The sequence below is a fragment of the Gobio gobio genome, assembly GCF_949357685.1.
Source record: "Gobio gobio genome assembly, chromosome: 21".
Lineage (NCBI taxonomy): Eukaryota > Metazoa > Chordata > Actinopteri > Cypriniformes > Gobionidae > Gobio > Gobio gobio.
This window is the reverse complement of record NC_137117.1, coordinates 36,475,233-36,493,251: the sequence shown is the minus strand read 5'-3', so window position 1 is coordinate 36,493,251 and position 18,019 is coordinate 36,475,233. Positions and strand designations below refer to the sequence as shown.

At 44.6% G+C, this 18,019-nt stretch overlaps 1 protein-coding gene across 1 annotated transcript in view; it reads left to right on the top strand.

Moving 5' to 3' along the window:
* Positions 1-18,019, top strand: part of pkp1a (plakophilin 1a) — a 50,468-nt gene that overhangs the window by 19,660 nt on the left and 12,789 nt on the right. The window contains exons 5-10 of the mRNA XM_079802962.1: positions 684-891; positions 1,117-1,273; positions 2,144-2,261; positions 8,820-8,984; positions 12,627-12,794; positions 15,096-15,249. Coding sequence (XP_079659088.1) covers positions 684-891; positions 1,117-1,273; positions 2,144-2,261; positions 8,820-8,984; positions 12,627-12,794; positions 15,096-15,249 — 970 coding nt within the window. The remainder of the gene's footprint in view (positions 1-683; positions 892-1,116; positions 1,274-2,143; positions 2,262-8,819; positions 8,985-12,626; positions 12,795-15,095; positions 15,250-18,019) is intronic.

Below are 18,019 nucleotides of genomic sequence, written 5' to 3'. Positions count from 1 at the left end.
ATCTCTTGAATTAATAACTTTAGCTTTTATAAGCATTAATCTATCAATTTATACAGTGAAAACTATGCAGTGTTATTTTACATTTCATTACTTTATTAGATTTCTTTGTAGGTTTGTTCTTTACTGTAATATTAATGTTAGTAGACCTTCCGAATGCCTGCACACTGGTCCATTTACAAATAGATGTTTTATATTTTTGTTCAAACTTTGCGGTTTCTTTTGCTATATATATTTTACTTTTCAGATTATAAAGCCATGTTAATTATGTTCTTAATTATGTTTTTTTTTTTTATATATTAAAAAAAAAAAAGTATAATAAAAAGAATCGGTAAGAATACTGTTAAAGTACCGGATCAATAAGCAGTATCAGTAAGAGTAGTAAAACCATTAAAACCTTAACGATACCGATCCCTATTAGTAATACAGTGGAAATTAGTAGATTTGGTTAGCATGTTGATTTATGGTGTGCGCCCCTAAAATTTCTGGTTGTGCCCCTAAAATTTTCAGTTGGGGGCCACTGTGCTCCAAGTGAAAAAAGTTAGTCTGGAGCCCTGGTGTACATCTGTCTGTCTAACCATTCATCTGTCTGTCTTAAATATACTTATGAGTTTATATAATGATATTTAAATAAATTTAATAAAAATAAAAAACTATATAACAAGTGTTGTTTGGTGTCACTAAAGGTTTGTCAGTTGGGAGGGATTCCTGCTCTTGTACTGTTGCTGAAAAGTGACAACTCAAGGCTGCAGCAGACCGCCGCCGCTGCACTGCGCAACATGGTTTTCAAAGACAACAATAACAAGCTTCAGGTGGAAAGTTGTGAAGGACTAGAAGCCATTCTGACCTTGCTCAGAAACACCGACGTAGCCGAAACCCAGAAACAACTCACTGGTAAGACGTGCCACTCTGCCTCGACTCGTGCCTGTGCTTCAGCATGTTGATGTGTTGTTGTATGATCGAATGTGTGTTGCTGTGTGTGAACGGTGTCCTTTATGTTTAAAATGAAAGAAAGTGACATGAGTTGGTTTTGATATTGATGTATTTATCTAAAGTCATTTAAAAAGAAAATCCAGTGTGAAGTGTAGAGTTTGACCCTATGTTGTCGGATCTGTTCAGGTCTGCTGTGGAATCTGTCCTCGGCTGATGACCTGAAGCCAAAGCTGATCAGAAGCGCCCTGCCCCTGCTCACAGAAAACATTGTGGTGCCATACAACTATTCGACGGACAAACACATTGACCCCGATGTCTTCCTCAACACCGCCGGCTGTTTAAGGTGAGAGTTGCACTGCCCGAGTCCTCTAGAAGTGTTTTAGAGTGCCTCTATTATGCTATTTTGAAGGTTTCCTACAACAGGTTTACATGCATAAATAAAGGATTCAGTGTCTCTAAACCACTCCTTCCCACAAGCCTGATTGGTCTACTCTGCTCTGATTGGTCAGACAGCCCAGTCTGTTGTGATTGGTCTACTCTGCTCTGATCGGTCAGATGGCCCAGTCTGTTGTGATTGGTCTACTCTGCTCTGATCGGTCAGATGGCCCAGTCTGGTGTGATTGGTCTACTCTGCTCTGATTGGTCAGATGGTCCAGTCTGTTGTGATTGGTCTACTCTGCTCTGATTGGTCAGATGGCCCAGTCTGTTGTGATTGGTCTACTCTGCTCTGATTGGTCAGATGGCCCAGTCTGTTGTGATTGGTCTACTCTGCTCTGATTGGTCAGATGGCCCAGTCTTTTGTGATTGGTCTTGTTGAGGAAAAAGTTAAATATACACCAGTCTTCCAGTACAATCATAGTCTGCCGACACTTTAATAGATTATCGTATGATGTCAAGTTTAACACACAATAATTCCTCCCCTGGCAGCGGCTTAGAAACACTAAACCACCTGCAGTCGGTTTCGTCTGTGAGATGTCTTATAATTCAATAAGCAGATTTCTCTAAGCTGTTGTGTTGTTTCATGCATGTTTTCATACCAGCATGTATAACATCATGTTCCTTATCAGAGGCATATCACAAGATGTTTACTTGCTTGGGTTGGACAGAACTCTTGACACCTCCGACAGCACACATTTGGTCATTGTGTGGTTTTCTATGATTAATGTAAAAGTTTTCTCTGTTGTAATGCTAAGTGTTGGTTGTGCTCTCACAGAAACCTCAGCTGCGCTAGCGAAGCGGAGAGGATATCCATGAGGAACTGCCCGCAACTTATTGACTCTCTCATGACTTACGTTCAGACTCAGATGGATCGAGGAGAGACAGATGACAAGGTTATCATGCTTTCATTTTTGCTGCATGATCTGCAAGTTCTTACACTACATGGAAAAATATGTGGACACCAAAAACGATGCCCCAAAATTGCAAGCACAAGGTTCTTTAAAATTAATTTAACCTCTAAAATGAATAAATGTACATGTAAAATGATATTGTATTATGTAGCATTTATTAAAGGGGGGTGTCCACAAACTTTTGGCAATGTGCTGTGTATTTTAATAGCGCTCCAAGGTAATTTGTTTCATATGAAGTAATAGTCAGAAAACGTCTCGGTTACATATGTAACCCTCGTTCCCTGAGGAGGGAACGGAGACGTACGTTAGTGACTAACGAATGGGGGTTTCGCTTAGAAGCCAATCATCTTCGAGTATTCAACAGCGCCCAATGGCAGTGCCAATGCCATGGGCATGCGGAATTTGCATGCGTAACTCCGCCCCACCTCGTGGGTATATAAGGAATGTATATACGTTATGTTACTGCATTATGTTACTGCTGCAGGAGCCAAGACTGAACTCCGCGTTCCAGTGCAGCACAGTTGACGTGGCAAAGGAAACGTACGTCTCCGTTCCCTCCTCAGGGAACGAGGGTTACATACGTAACCGAGACGTTCCCTTTCGTTCAGTCACTACGACGTACGTTAGTGACTAACGAATGGGGGTTCCAATACAACAACGCCACTCAGCTGTCATCCAGTGCCGGACGAAGGACTCCCACTTATCACAGGATTACCAAGGTACACTGGGAAGCATATCCCAGTGAGGGAATGCCAAGATGCCTACCGTAGGGAGGGCTTAGAGAATACACATATGACCCGCTGAGGGCTGCATATGGAAGATCACTAGGGTACCAGCCGAAGGTGGATTTTTAACCCTAGGGGTGGCAGGGACTTGCCAAGGGAAAGACACCTGCTCACTGAGGAGGCTTACGGTGGAAATACTCGTGTGGGGGTCGCCGGAGGGAACCATGCACACGGAGCACCTGGCCGGACATGAGGGTCTGGGCTCGAAAGGGCAGACTGAACTGATGTCGGCGTAAGCAGTGCTGGAGGAGCTCAGGGCTCTCGGGGAGCTCACCTGAGGAAAAATATTGCACGTATTCAGTCCTAGGAGTGGAATGGCGAGCAAGCGAAGACACCTGAGCCTGGCCCATTACCGGCCACCCGTAGGGGCGAGTATATAGTCGGACACTAGCTCCACTCGGAGATTGTAGAATCTGGCGAATGTGTTGGGTGTCGCCCAGCCTGCAGCTCTGCAGATGTCTGTTAGCGAGGCGCCATGCGCTAGAGCCCAAGAGGAGGCCACACTCCGGGTGGAGTGTGCCCTCACACAAAGGGGACATGGTCGGCCTTGCTGCTGGTACGTCAAAACAATGGTGTCCACTATCCAGTGAGACAACCTCTGCTTTGAGAGAGCACTTCCCTTCCGCTCTCCACCATAACAGACAAAGAGCTGGTCTGAGGTCCTGAAACACCGCGTCATGTCTACGTAGGCGCGGAGAGCGCGTACTGGACAGAGCAATGCCAAGGCTGGGTCTGCCTCCTCCAAAGGCAGCGCTTGCAGGTTCACCACCTGATCTCGGAACGGAGTGGTAGGAACCTTGGGCACATATCCGGGCCGGGGTCTCAGGATCACGTGAGAGTTGGCCGGCCAGAACTCAAGGCACGCTTCGTCAACCGAAAATGCTTGCAGGTCCCCGACCCTCTTAAGCGAGGCCAATGCGGTCAGCAGAGCCGTCTTCATAGACAAGAACTTAATCTCAGCCGACCGCAAAGGCTCAAAGGGAGGCCTCTGCAGAGCACTTAAGACTACTGAGAGGTCCCAAGAGGGAACGAGAGGAGAGCGAGGAGGATTCAGTCTCCTCGCCCCCCTCAGGAACCTGATGATCAGGTCGTTCTGACTTACCTTTTTGTCCCCCAGGAGATCGTGGTAGGCAGATATTGCGGCCACATATACTTTAAGGGTGGAGGGAGACAGCCTTCGCTCCACCCCCTCCTGGAGAAACGATACCACGGACCCGATCGGGCATTTCCAGGGGTCTTCTTGGCGGGAAGAGCACCATGTGACGAAGAGGTTCCACTTCAACGCATAGAGGCGTCGCGTAGACTCAGCTCTAGCGGAAGTGATGGTAGCGACCACCGCAGGTGGAAGGCTACTCAAACCTGCCGCGTCCCGTCCAGAAGCCACACGTGGAGCTTCCAGAGCGCTGGACGCGGGTGCCAAAAGGTGCCCCGTCTCTGAGTGAGGAGGTCCGGTCTCAGAGGAATAGGCCAGGGAGGGGCTGTCGCAAGGAGTAAAAGTTCTGGGAACCAGGTCTGGCCGTGCCAATACGGGGCGACCAACATGACCTGCTCCTTGTCCTCCCTGATCTTGCACAGTACCCGTGCAAGAAGGCTCACTGGGGGAAACGCATACTTGCGTAGCCCTGACGGCCAGCTGTGCGCCAGTGCATCCGTGCCAAGGGTGCCCTCGGTCAGGGAATAATACAGGGAGCAATGGGAAGAGTCCTGGGAGGCAAACAGATCTACCTGTGCGTCGCCGAACCGTTCCCATATCAGCTGGACCGTCTGGGGGTGGAGTCTCCACTCTCCGGGGAGAGGCTGAATCCGTGAGAGCTCGTCGGCTGCACGGTTCAGGTCTCCCGGGATGTGGACAGCACGAAGGGACCTCAGGCGCTTCTGACTCCACAAAATGAGATGGCGGGCGAGTTGAGACATACGGTGGGAGCGTAGACCGCCCTGGTGGTTGATGTACGCTACTACGGCCGTGTTGTCTGTCCTGACTAGTACATGTTGACCCCTCAGCAACGCTCGGAAGCGGTGCAGGGCGAACCGTACTGCCAGTAACTCGAGGCAATTGACATGCAGAAGGCGCTGGGGTCCTGTCCAGGAGCCTGCGGCTGCTTGTCCATTGCACATGGCACCCCAGCCCGTGGATGATGCATCTGTTGTCACAACAACATGCCTGGAAACTCATTCTAAGGACACTCCGGTCCGTAGAAAGCTGAGGTTCGACCACGGGGTGAGTGTCTGTAAGCAGGCCCGAGTCACTTGTACCCGGAGCGTGCCAGACCGCCATGCCCATCTCGGGACTCGATCGCGTAGCCAGTGCTGAAGCGGTCTCATATGAAGCAATCCGAGCGGCGTTACCGCGGCTGCAGATACCATATGCCCCAGGAGCCTCTGAAACAGTTTCAGTGGAACCGCACTCTTGCCCTCGATTTGACGAAGGGAAGTCAGCAGAGACTGCGCGCGCGCGCTCGAAAGCTGCGCGCACATGGCGACCGAGTCGATATCCATACCGAGAAAAGAGATCCTCTGCGTGGGGCAAAGTTTGCTCTTCTCCCAGTTGACCCGAAGGCCCAGACGGGCTAGGTGATGGAGCACCAAATCTCTGTGTCCGCAAACCTGCTCTCGAGAGTGACCCAGTATGAGCCAGTCGTCGAGGTAATTCAGGATGCGAACCCCGTGCTGCCGAAGGGGCGCAAGGGCTGCCTCGGCAATCTTCGTAAAGACGCGAGGGGACAGAGATAGCCCGAATGGTAGAACTGCGTACTGATATGCCCGCCCCTCGAAAGCAAACCGTAGGAACGGTCTATGTCGAGGTAGAATGGAGACATGGAAGTAGGCGTCCTTCAGGTCGATCGCTGCAAACCAATCATGTGGACGAACGCATTCGAAAAGGCGTTTCGCTGTCAACATCTTGAACGGAAACCGGTGAAGGTAACGGTTCAAGACGCGCAGGTCCAGGATTGGCCGTAGCCCACCGGTCTTTTTGGGTACAATGAAGTACGGGCTGTAAAACCCGTAATTCATCTCGGCTGGAGGGACAGGTTCGATCGCACCCTTCGCCAGTAGGAGACCAGGGAAGGACGCACGTTCCACTGGGGTCTGCTCTGCCAGGAGGCTGGCGACAGAGTGGGATGCGAGTGGCGGGACCCGTGGGTGGCGCGCACCGTCATCACCGGACTCTGTGGGCTCAGGGATGGGAGTGTTAATTCTTTCTTTGACCAAAATAGGGTGCTGCTGACCCGGGGGCCAGCAGCTGAACAAAGGATTCTCCCCCGGACCTCCACCGGGGGAAGGAGTGGTCCTGCTACCATCTCCTCGAAAGAATTTACCATCCCTGAGCCGTCCGTCTCAGGAGCGCCGCTTGACCTGGCGTTTAGCGGGGCGCGGGGCGGCCTGAGGGGACTTGGACGCCTTCCTATGGCTTCCTCCGCGACCCGGCCCGGGTGAAGGCTGCTGCTTGGACCGTGTGGGAGGGGCGGGAGCCTTAGGAGGGCGTCCTCGGCGTGGAGCAGACTGAGGCGACTGTGCCGGCGGCTGGGTGGAGGCAGCAGCTGGCCGCCGGGGCAGTACGTGTTTGATAGCCTCAGTCTGCTTCTGGGCGATTGAGAACTGTTGGGCAAAGTCCTCAACCGCCCCGCCGAAGAGGCCGGCCTGGGATATGGGGGCATCGAGGAACCGGGTCCGCTCGGTGTCCCGCATATCAGCCAGGTTCAGCCACAGGTGACGCTCCTGGACCACATTTGTGGACATCACTTGACCCAGGGAGCGTGCGGTCACCTTCGTCGCCTGGAGAGCGAGGTCGGTGGCGGCACGCAGCTCATTTAAGAGCCCCGGATCAACTCCGGCCTCGTGCATGTCCTTGAGGATCCTGGCCTGGTAGACCTGAAGGATCGCCATGGCATGCAGCGAAGCGGCAGCCTGCCCCGCGGCTCTGTGCGATTTCGCCACCAAGGTTGATGTGAATCGACAGGCTTTGGAGGGGTGCTTAGGATCACCACGCCAGGTTGAAGCGCTCTGAGGACACAGTTGCATCGCAACAGAACGTTCAACTGGAGGGACCCCAGTGTACCCTTTAGCTGCCGCCCCATCGAGGACGGAGAAGGCGGAGGAAGTCGCCGAACGGTCACGGGAAGACAACAGGGACTTCCAGGACCGCGCGAGTTCCTCATGCAGCTCGGGAAAGAAAGGTATTGGGGGCGGGGACTGACTGTTGTCAGCACGGGCTCCCAAAAACCAATCGTCGAGCCTTGAGCGTTCGGTACAGGGTGGAGGGTTCCACTCTATCCCTAGGCTCGCGGCTGCCCGAGACAACATGGCTGTCAGCTCTGGGTCCGACTCGGGCAATGCTGGCGCGCCCGAAGGCGGCAGCACAGCCGAGTCATCATCCTCAGAGGACTCGAGCCCACCTTGTGATGCGGTGATCGACATCGCATCTTCCTCTGGAGCGCCAAACGAGACACGCGGGGGGGCCGGAGCCGGCCCCGCAATCTGCGTCTGAACGCTCACGGGTTGCAGTGTGCAAGATGGGGGTGTGGCCCGAGGCATGAGCGTCGGGGCTTTGTTCCACACCGTAACCGTCAGGTCACCCTGACCACCAGCCGAAGTACTGGGCCTCTGGGACTCCGTAGATCGGGGTGTGGTAGAGGGGACTCTCACTTCATTACGAAGGTCATGGAGTCTTGACCGCAACACCGCGATGGTCATGTCCCCGCAGTGGGAACATGACTCATCCACAAACGCTGCCTGGGCATGTTGAAAGCCCAAACATACCAGGCAGTGTGTGTGCCCATCAGAGGGAGATAACGACCGACCACACCCAGAAGTACACGGACTAGACATCCTGAAAAGGACACGTCACGTGTAAGCTCTTTTAGGAGAGGAAGCCTCGCAGAGAACGCCGAAGCGCCCAGGGACCACACACCAGCTGTCTAGCGGACCACTGCGCAGATCAGCAGGCAGGCAGTATGATGATCACTGGAACGCGCCGTAACACCAACGCCTCTGGAAAGCTGTTCGTCTCGAAAAGCTGTCGAAGACTCAGATCAGGCTTGAAGGAGTGAAGAGATCCTCTTGGCTCCAAAGCAGAAACATAATGCGATGTTGCCAGCGTACTTCCTTATATACCCACGAGGTGGGGCGGAGTTACGCATGCAAATTCCGCATGCCCATGGCATTGGCACTGCCATTGGGCGCTGTTGAATACTCGAAGATGATTGGCTTCTAAGCGAAACCCCCATTCGTTAGTCACTAACGTACGTCGTAGTGACTGAACGAAAGGGAACTTTGTTTATTGAACCTTTTTGTTGCGTATAATATTTGATACATCAGGATTTGATGGTTCATATCGTATGATATAGGAGAATATTGAGCTCATATTCAAGATAAAAAAACATCAGTTTTCTCTCAATATATTGCAGTAATATGTCTGATTAATATGAGATTTTCAAATACTTATTTGATTTTTATCAACGTTCAGTAGTTTTTATCAGTGGGCAAAACATATATTGCAATATTGTACAATAATGATTGAGAGAAGAACAAATGAACGTTTCTCAAAACCCTGATGGATCATATTTGATACATTTTAACATGATTTTTATAAAAACAAATAATGTTTGGATAATCAAGTAAACCTAAGTTGTATCAGTTCAGTAATTGTTTGTTTTGAAATATTACTAACAATTTATGTTGCCAAAAATGTTAGTGCACCAAGCTGAAAGTGAATTTTGTGTCCTGCTTCTCTTTATTTATGTGATGTGGGGAGCAGTCATTGGAAAACTGTCTCTGTATACTCCATAACCTGAGCTACCAGCTGGAGAAAGAGGCTCCTGATCACTTCCCACAGGTCTCCGTCCCTGATGTGAGCCCACGAGCACAAGAGAGCACGACCAAAAAGAGCATCTTCTCCTCCAAGAGCAGCAAGACTCAAAAGGTACAAGCTGTTCCTGGTAAAACAACTAGCATGCAGTATGTTTCGAATGCTGGTCATGGGATGCTGACTTAGCATAAAGGATTAGTTCACCTAAAAATTAAAACTCATTATTACATTCCAAATGCGTATGACTTTCTGTGTAAAACAAAAGGAGAAATATTAGGCTCCTGGGACTTTCACGCTTTGTAAAGTCACTGAATAGTTTTGTGTGTTGTTATTCACTGAAAATCTTTCAAAGCAGTGAGTTATTCACTTTTTCCCCGCCTGTGTTTTTTTTATTAATTTTGTATGCCAGCACTTTTGAGCCCAGAATATTTTATTGTATGAATATCTGAACATGCAATATATCAAAGGAAAGAACAGACCTTCTGCCCTTATTCTAGCTTCATGCATTTGTTTTTTTTTATCAACACTTGAATATGGGTACGTTTCGTAAAAAAGCAAAATTTTGAGCAAAAAGCTGAGAAACATCCATATCAAAACACAGATGGAGTAGATCGAGTCCATCAACACCCCCAAAGCTTCACAGTCCTATAGCTCGTCCTGGGTCGACATTTCATTTAGTAACATTAGGCAGTTTTGATTTATATGCTGTTTAATGTTGATGATCGCGTTATTTTACATATGCATATGATTACATATGATATCGCTTGTTTCTGCATCTTCTTCACACATGCTTTGATCAGGAGATTCTGAACTCTTTCAGAAGATGTTTTATAGCACCTCCTACCGTATAACAGTGAAGTGGTTTCTCACAAATAATGATTTCTGTGTTTGGCGGGGAAAGAGTTAGTGGTTCATTGAGTCAGTCCAATTTCTGTATAAATCATTCACACAAAGCTATTTTATGTCTCTATATGTTTTTAAATGCGAGTAAAGGACAGTTCACACCAAGGATGATAACGATAAAGATATATTTCTAAAAACATTTCTAAATGTAAAAGAATAGCCCACATCACAACTATAACGATTACGGTACAGAGAAACAATATTGTTATAATCACTTTCAGAAAAAAAAAAAAAGTCAACCAATCAGAATCCATCCTGCTTTTAAGCATTTAAAGCAGCAGATGACAGAACTGGGCTGCTTTTAAGTCCAACTTTTGATGCCCTTCCCTCACAAAGTTCCCTGTCTTGTTTATGGATGTACATCATTGCTTTTGTTGCATGAGTACCCACTACTGGCAGAACCCTTGAAATGTGCTTGAGTGGAACGAAATGAATTTGTTTTCTGCACCATCCTATTGGCTTGTATGTATGCTCGGGCTGTTGGAGAAAATATGAAAAAAATACACAAACGAAAATGATAACAATACAATAAACTGTAACTGTGTAAAAACAGTCAGCTTCAGGTAGCTACAAGTAGCCTGATGTTGTCATACTCAATTCTAGTCAGAATATGAGTCTGATACTGCTCCATTGGGCTGTGATTATGGGGCGTGTTTTAACCGAACCAGGAAAGACCTCAATTGGATAGACCTACAACCAATCAGAGCAACGGAGTGACAATTAACATTAGTTGTCAAATGTCAACAGAACTCAACTGCACACAGTGTTGCCAAGTCAGCGATTTTCCCGCAGGCTGTTTTTGACATTTAGACCCAGGAATGCGAATTTTAGCAGGCTTACCCTGCCAAAAAACACACATTTTACCCTCCAAATGCCATTTTTTTCTGGAGAACCCCCCCGGGGAGCTATTGGGCTTGTTTTGGGCTAGTTTTGAGTAGCAATTGGGCGGGTTTTGTTGTGGAAACCTGGCAACCCTGTCTGCACGCACGCTGGAAGAAGTAGAATCTTTACAATCTTTGCCGGTTTTGTAAAAAAGATTTAAGGATACACAGAGTACTTACCAACACGATCAACATTTCAGAGAGAAATAGTAAAGGTGAATGCATATACGAACAAGTTCTCCGTTTAGGATTAGAACAAATTCAACCCAAGCGGTCTTTGGTGATGTGGATGATTACGTTACTGTTGATCATCTGTCCATCATCGTATAAAGCACGCCCTGACAATCTGAATGGTCCGCACAGCTTCTGTTTGGGCATAGTTGCTCCACAACGGATCAAGTCCAGACCGAACTTCCCGACATCAAATGTTGTGGGAGGGGCTAAGTTCGACTGGCATCCAGGCTAAGCTACAAGAATTATGCAGTTAAATGTCAAAATAAATCCAACGTCATACACTAGAGTTGTGTGGGTAAATTAAGCGCAATCTGCTGTGACGTCACAGTCGTGTTGCATTGTGGTCTATGGATCTGCCTTAAGTGTACATGCTGAGTAGACTCACTCCCTTGGTCAAAATCAAGGGCTCGAGGGTCTGTCCAAATTAGCTTCCCTCGCTCACTTCGTAAATGCACTTCAAAATGGTGGCAGGGATTCCTCTAAGGGGAAGTGCTTAGGGAAGTGTGTGAGTGTATGTCTAAAGGTGGAGTTAAAGGAGTAGTTCTCTTCAGAATTAAAATTTCCTGATAATTTACTCACCCCCATGTCATCCAGCATGTTTATGTCTTTCTTTCTTAAGTCGAAAAGAAATGAAGGATTCTGAGGAAAACATTCCAGGATTTTTTCTCCACATAGTGGACTTCAACGGCAACCAACAGGTTGAAGGTTCAAATTGCAGTTTCAATGCAGCCTCAAAGGGCTCTACACGATCCCAGAAGATCTAGGGTCTCATTTAAAAAAACAATTTTATATACTTTTTAACCACAAATGCCTGTCTTGGCACTGGCCAAGACTTCACGACTTACGAAAGCACATTGGAAAGGTCATGCGTGACGTAGGCGGAAGCACTGCCCCAGTGTTTACACAGCGAACGTGCAAGGACTAAGTCCTTTACAAAAAAAAAAAAGGTGAAACAATTAATAATTTTGAAGTTGAAGGAGAAAATGAGATTGAGTTTCTCTCCCTACACTACCTTTTTGAACCGGAGTACACCGATGAACGTCACGTCACACTTGACCTTTCCAACATGATGACATAAAGACAATTTGTGGTTAAAAAGTATATAAATAAAATTTTCTTTTAGAAAATGACCGTTTCGCTAGATGAGACCCTTATTCATCGTCTGGGATCGCGTAGAGCCCTTTGAAGCTGCATTGAAACTGCAATTTGAACCTTCAACCTCTTGGTTGCCGTTGAAGTCCATTATATGGAGAAAAATCCTGGAATGTTTTCCTCAAAATCCTTCATTTCTTTTCGACTGAAGAAAGAAAGACATGAACATCTTGGATGACCTGGGGGTGAGTGAATTATCAGGAAATTTTAACTCTGAAGTGAACAAATCCATTAAACAGTCTTGCAGGACACACACTATCGTGTGGATGTTAAAAATAGTTATCGTTATAGTTATTTTTACACTTATTGTTCTTGTTGTGAACAGGCGTTAAATGATGAGAGAATTTTCAGCTTGGGTGAACTAGTCCTCCAACCAGCTGGTCGTTGCCATAGATATGCTGGTAGACCTGCACCAAACAACACCTAACTAACCTGAACCAACATGGAAAACCATGTCATTCATAAAAATATGGTCTTTTCAGCTAGTTTTGTTTTATCATTAACCACACAGTAGTTTGGATAGTTTGTACGTTTTTTAGTGTTTAAAAGGCGTGTTTAATACATTCACACTTTGTTTTGTGATCAGGAGTTCAGCTTCCCAGCCATGTTGGTGGCTGAGCCTAAAGGCGTGAACTGGTTGTACCACCAAAAGTCCCTGCAGCTGTACCTGTCTCTGCTGGAGTTCAGTCAGAACGAGGCCACTCTGGAGGCGTGCTGTGGAGCTCTGCAGAACCTCACTGCTTCAAAGACCCCCGTATGTGCTTATACTGGGAATACGTATTTCAAACTGAACTTGACAACCCAGCGGAATAAATTCAGTTGTATTCAATTTAAGGCCATAAAAAGTCTTAATTGTATAAGAAAGGACATTTCAAGACAAAAAAACAGGAATCGCGATATGGCTTAAAGGGATAGTTCACCCAAAAATGAAAATGACTCAGTGAGTTACTCACCCAGCCTCAAGCCATCCTAGGTGTATATGACATTGTTCTTTCAGACGAATACAATCAGAGTTACATTAAAAAATCTCTTCTAAGCTTTATAATGGCAGTGAATGGGAGCCCATCGATTCGCTTCAGATTATTCAGCCTTTATGGGTCTATGTGCCCCCCCCATATATGTCATATACACCTAGGATGGCTTGAGGTTGAGTAAATCATGGGGTAATTTTCATTTTTGGGTGAACTATCCCTTCAATGTGATTATTAAACATTCTATGATTTAATTAAATAAATATGAGTACTGCACATTTGCCAAGCGATTCCTTATGATCTACTGTTGATTCATTATGGCATTTTCTTTATTGTGTTTGTATCATACCTGCAAACTAGTTCATTTTCATTTTTTTGAGCATAGAATTTCAGAAATGTCCAATTTATCATAAATCTTGAATGCTTTGGAGCAAATACTTAAGATTGGTCTCTTTTTAAAGACAACATTTGGCAGATTATATTGGAGAAAAAGAAAGTGAACTTAAAAAAGTTATAGGGTGGGTTGCACCAACAAGTTTTAAATTAAACTCAGTTTAGAGCTAATCTAGGATTTGTTGATCTAGGCTTTATTTTAAATCGAGTTGTGTTGCACCACTTAATTTTAAACCCAGATTAACAAATCGGGGATTAGAATTTAACCTGCGATTAAAACCTCCATTTACGATTCATTTTCGCCGCCATTGACAGCAACAATACTAATATTCAGTTTCCTTATTTATTGACCACCAGAAAATCTCTCTCTGACATAGCCCTTGCCAATAAAGGAAATAAACTTGTAAAATGTCAGCTGTCTTTATAAAGCGTTACAGAGAGACCGTTAGCCTACTGATCAAGCAATGAAAACAACGCGTGCGTAAAATATATAATTTAATAATGGAGTAGGATATTGTGGCAGCGTAATTTATGACAAAACAACTGTCATGATTTGCGGAGTGACTATCTCAGGCCCGCCCATCCTGTTTGATCGCCGCGCAGCAGCCACGCGTGGAGCAGGCATGAGAAACGCGAGGTGCGGCCGCGATCACTGGCGCTCACCTCATCTTCACCACTGCCATCAATGCTAAATATACTGCTCTCTTCTTTTGTTCGTCCGACACCGAGGTGAGTGACGGATCCGCATCCCGGACTCGATAGTAGGCGTAAACTCACGGGTCGTCACGGCATTCACACTCTAACGGCTCAATTCGCTTTATTTTTCATTTTTATTAGTAATAAACACCTATCTGAGACCTGACGACACACCCACTGTTTCTATCTCTGTTCAATCATCCGCATAGTTTAATTGTAGGTGCACTTTACTTTATTTAAACCTCCTCACATGTAAGTTTAAAATTAATCCATAATTGAGTTTAAAGTGATGGAGCAACAGGATTAAAGTTAATCCAGGTTTATTGTGAAAATAAATCCAGGATTAAAGTCATGGTTTAAATGTAAGCCTGCTTATTTTTAAATGAGGTTTAAAGTTTGGTGCAACAGAATTATTAGATAAACCTTGATTTAATCTAGATTTAAGATTAATCCTTGTTGGTGCAACCCAATATAGAGTTTTACATTTATTGTTATGAAAAATGCACAGAAGGTCAAAGCCATAAATCTAAACAAGTTATGTACCAAATTTGAGCTTTCAGTAAGATTTTGTTTCGGTGTAACAGCAAAAGTTTCCACTAGATGAAATTAATTTCCCATTCATTTCCAAAGCGGTGATTTTTGACCGCAAGGAGTACAAGTGTGACTACCTTTTCTAATCATGTCCATTAATTTAAAAAAAATTTTGGCCTTCACATTACCAAGTTTCGAACCATTACAATGAAGTAAAAAACTTCTTTAAAAAAACTAAAAAGTGACATTTTTCTTTCAAAGTTTACAGAAGAGCACCAGAGGTTTAACATGTTACCATAGACATTGCCCTGCCCATATTCATTTTATTTGTGCGTGTCATAAAAAGGGTCTTAAATCACCTTAAATTTGAAACCCCTCCAAATGCTCTGCTTGTGGAAAAGCTATTCTTATATTTAAAATTCTTTTATATAAAAATCTTATATTTTGATTGGACCTCTGTGCAGGTGTCCACTTTGATGAGTCAAAACATCATAGAGAATCTGCAAGGCCTGTCTGTCATTTCCCCCCTGCTCAGTTCTGCAAACCCTGGCCTACAGAAGACCGCCTTGTCCTTAGTGGGCAACTTGTCCCGGGTGTCATCTCTACGGGGTACTATGGGTAAGAGTCTTTTTTAACACTTAAGGCCCCGATATACTCACGGAAAATGTATTTTTCACTCTTTGCTTTGGAGTAAAACGAAGTTCAAAATGCGTGACCAGAGATATACTGTTGTCGAACGTCCCACACAAATCGGCTAATTTACATAATCGACATAATTGCAGCCCTAGGCTTCGCTCTGCTATGCTCTGCCTTAAAAAACAAATGGTGCAACCAAATAAAGTACAGAGTTGGTTACAAACCAGCTATTAGTTGCTAAGCTTCTATTGTGGATATTCCAATTTAAGTAGGAACCTCCGAATGGCTGGTGTAACCTCACCCTGAAACTCTGCTCGCTTTACATACTTGCAGAACTCCTACAATTGTCGCTCACTCACTCAACAGCAGGTCTGAGTGTGTGATTTGTGGCACTAAACTGACACCAGCAGAATGTCAACTGAAACCCCAGGGGCAGAAAAAATAACAACATCTCTTACCCAATGCATTCTCTGAACATAATGACATAATAAACATAATGACAGTATTTACTAAACTAATTAATCCATCTGGTATGATCCCTATATGTTGTATCTTGTATCTAACATATATGTCATGTGAAATTGCTTTTAATGCGGCATTTATTAATATTAACAGACAAAAATAGAGTCTCTGTTTGGATTTAAATAGGCAAATGCTTATGAGTTTATGATTGGATGATTATTACAACAGTTCATAGTTGCTCTGTTTTTGAAGTCCATAAAAAGTGAATCTGTCCGTCAGATAACTGCTCCACGCGGCTCACCCAAAAATTTTCATTTTTGGGTGAGCTAACCCTTTATAGGCCCACTGAAGTGCCTTGGAACGTGCAGTATTATTCAATGTGTTGACGTAATTCCCATTGAAACGGCTCCAGCTGTTAGCAGCTCCTCCCCTTTTTTTAAAACAGCCAATAGCATTTCGTTATTTCGCACAGTTTGACTAGCCTTTCTGTTTTTTTAAAGCTAATTTCTTCTGAATCTAACCGTTTTTCATAGGGCTGGGTATTGAGACCAATTTCACAATTCGATTCGATTTAGATTCACAAGCTTTCGATTCGATTCGATTTTCGATTCAATTCAATATCGATTATTTTGGATATGTATCAGGTATAATACATGGAACATTTTCTCAAGGAAAACTAATTTCTGAACTAATGTTGTAAACTATGGGAGTCAGTTGATACTACATTAGCCTACTAATATTGAAGGTACAAATTAACAGATTTGTATACAAACACTCAAATGACACTAAATTATGTTTTTTTTATATATATATATATAATAATTAAGTTATACTATTAACTTTACAATTACATAATCATATTTCTACTCCAATTAGGTTTTTGAAATATAAACATTTAAATGGTGGCTGCATAAAAACGTGCCAGATTTATTCATACATATGCATTAAATATTGAAGAACATTGACAATGAATATCCTATGTAATGTGGTGCATATAACTAGCAAAAGGCTTCTCTCTAGAGTAAAATTTTCTAGCTGACTAACGAGTTTATGGACATTGGATATGGTTTTTCTGAGGAAAATGTGACGTTACATGACATTGTTTACAAACCGTTTTACTTACGTCTTTCTGCGGTTGAATTGAAACACTGATTGAGCTATTCTATGTGACATGATATGGATTTCGGTAAGTTGTCCTGTATCTTTTAACACACTTTCAGAAGCTCATTCGTGTTTATTTCGCGCTGTAACTGGTATAAGGCGGAAAGAGAAGATCCGTTCATGTTTGCTCCGCTCTGCCGGTTCTCTTGAGCTGAGCTGAGCCAGAGCGATCTCGCGCCACAGCGGCATTTATGTTTTTGAATTTCGTAAAAATCGTTAGATTTTTACGAAAGACCCTTATTGATCGTCTGGTACCGTTTGATGTGGTTTAAAGCCCTTTTGAAGCTGTACTGAACCTCTCATTTGGACCTTGAACCATATGGAGTCTATTGACTTCCATTTTATGGAGAAATATCCTGAAATCTTTTCATCAAAAATCTTAATTTCTTTTCGACTGAAGACAGAAAGACATGGATATCTTGGATGACAAAGGGGTGAGTAAATTATAAGCAAAAGTTTATTTGAAAGTGAACTAATCCTTTAACGGAAGTGAGAGACTGTAAGTTTTGAATGCTTATATCTCCTAAATGCTAATTTGTCATTGTTTTGGAACACACTAGCTTATTCATAACCTTAAGGCTAAGATAATCATACTAAAAGCTAAAAAAGTTTATTTTGATTTCAGTGGGCCTTTAACATATCGTCGCTGCCCGATGAAACTCACGTATGTCCAAAACGGTTACTTTTCAGGAAGTGAAAAAAACACTGTATTTCAGTTGAATGTAGTTGGTACGGCATCTTTACATGTTTGCCAGTGTAATGATATAATCCACATTTGACCAAAATTGAGTTTAAATGGACATACGTGCATATTTTACAGTAACAGTGGTCGATACTGTTACGGAGGGACTGAGATGAGAGGCGTGCGGATCCATATGCAAAGCTTTTATTAAAGATGTGTCAATAACAGACAGGGCTCAAACCAAGGCAAACAGGCATGATATGGACAAGACAAAGAGCATTCCAGGGACAGGCAAGGGTCATCAACCAGATAACTTCATCCAGGGGACAAGGCAAGAGGATAATCTGACTTCCAGGCTAAGGTCCAGGCGAGAGGCAAACAGTATCCAAACAGGGCAAGACAAATAGAGATAATCAAAGGCGAGCAAGAGTCCAGGGCAGGCAGAGA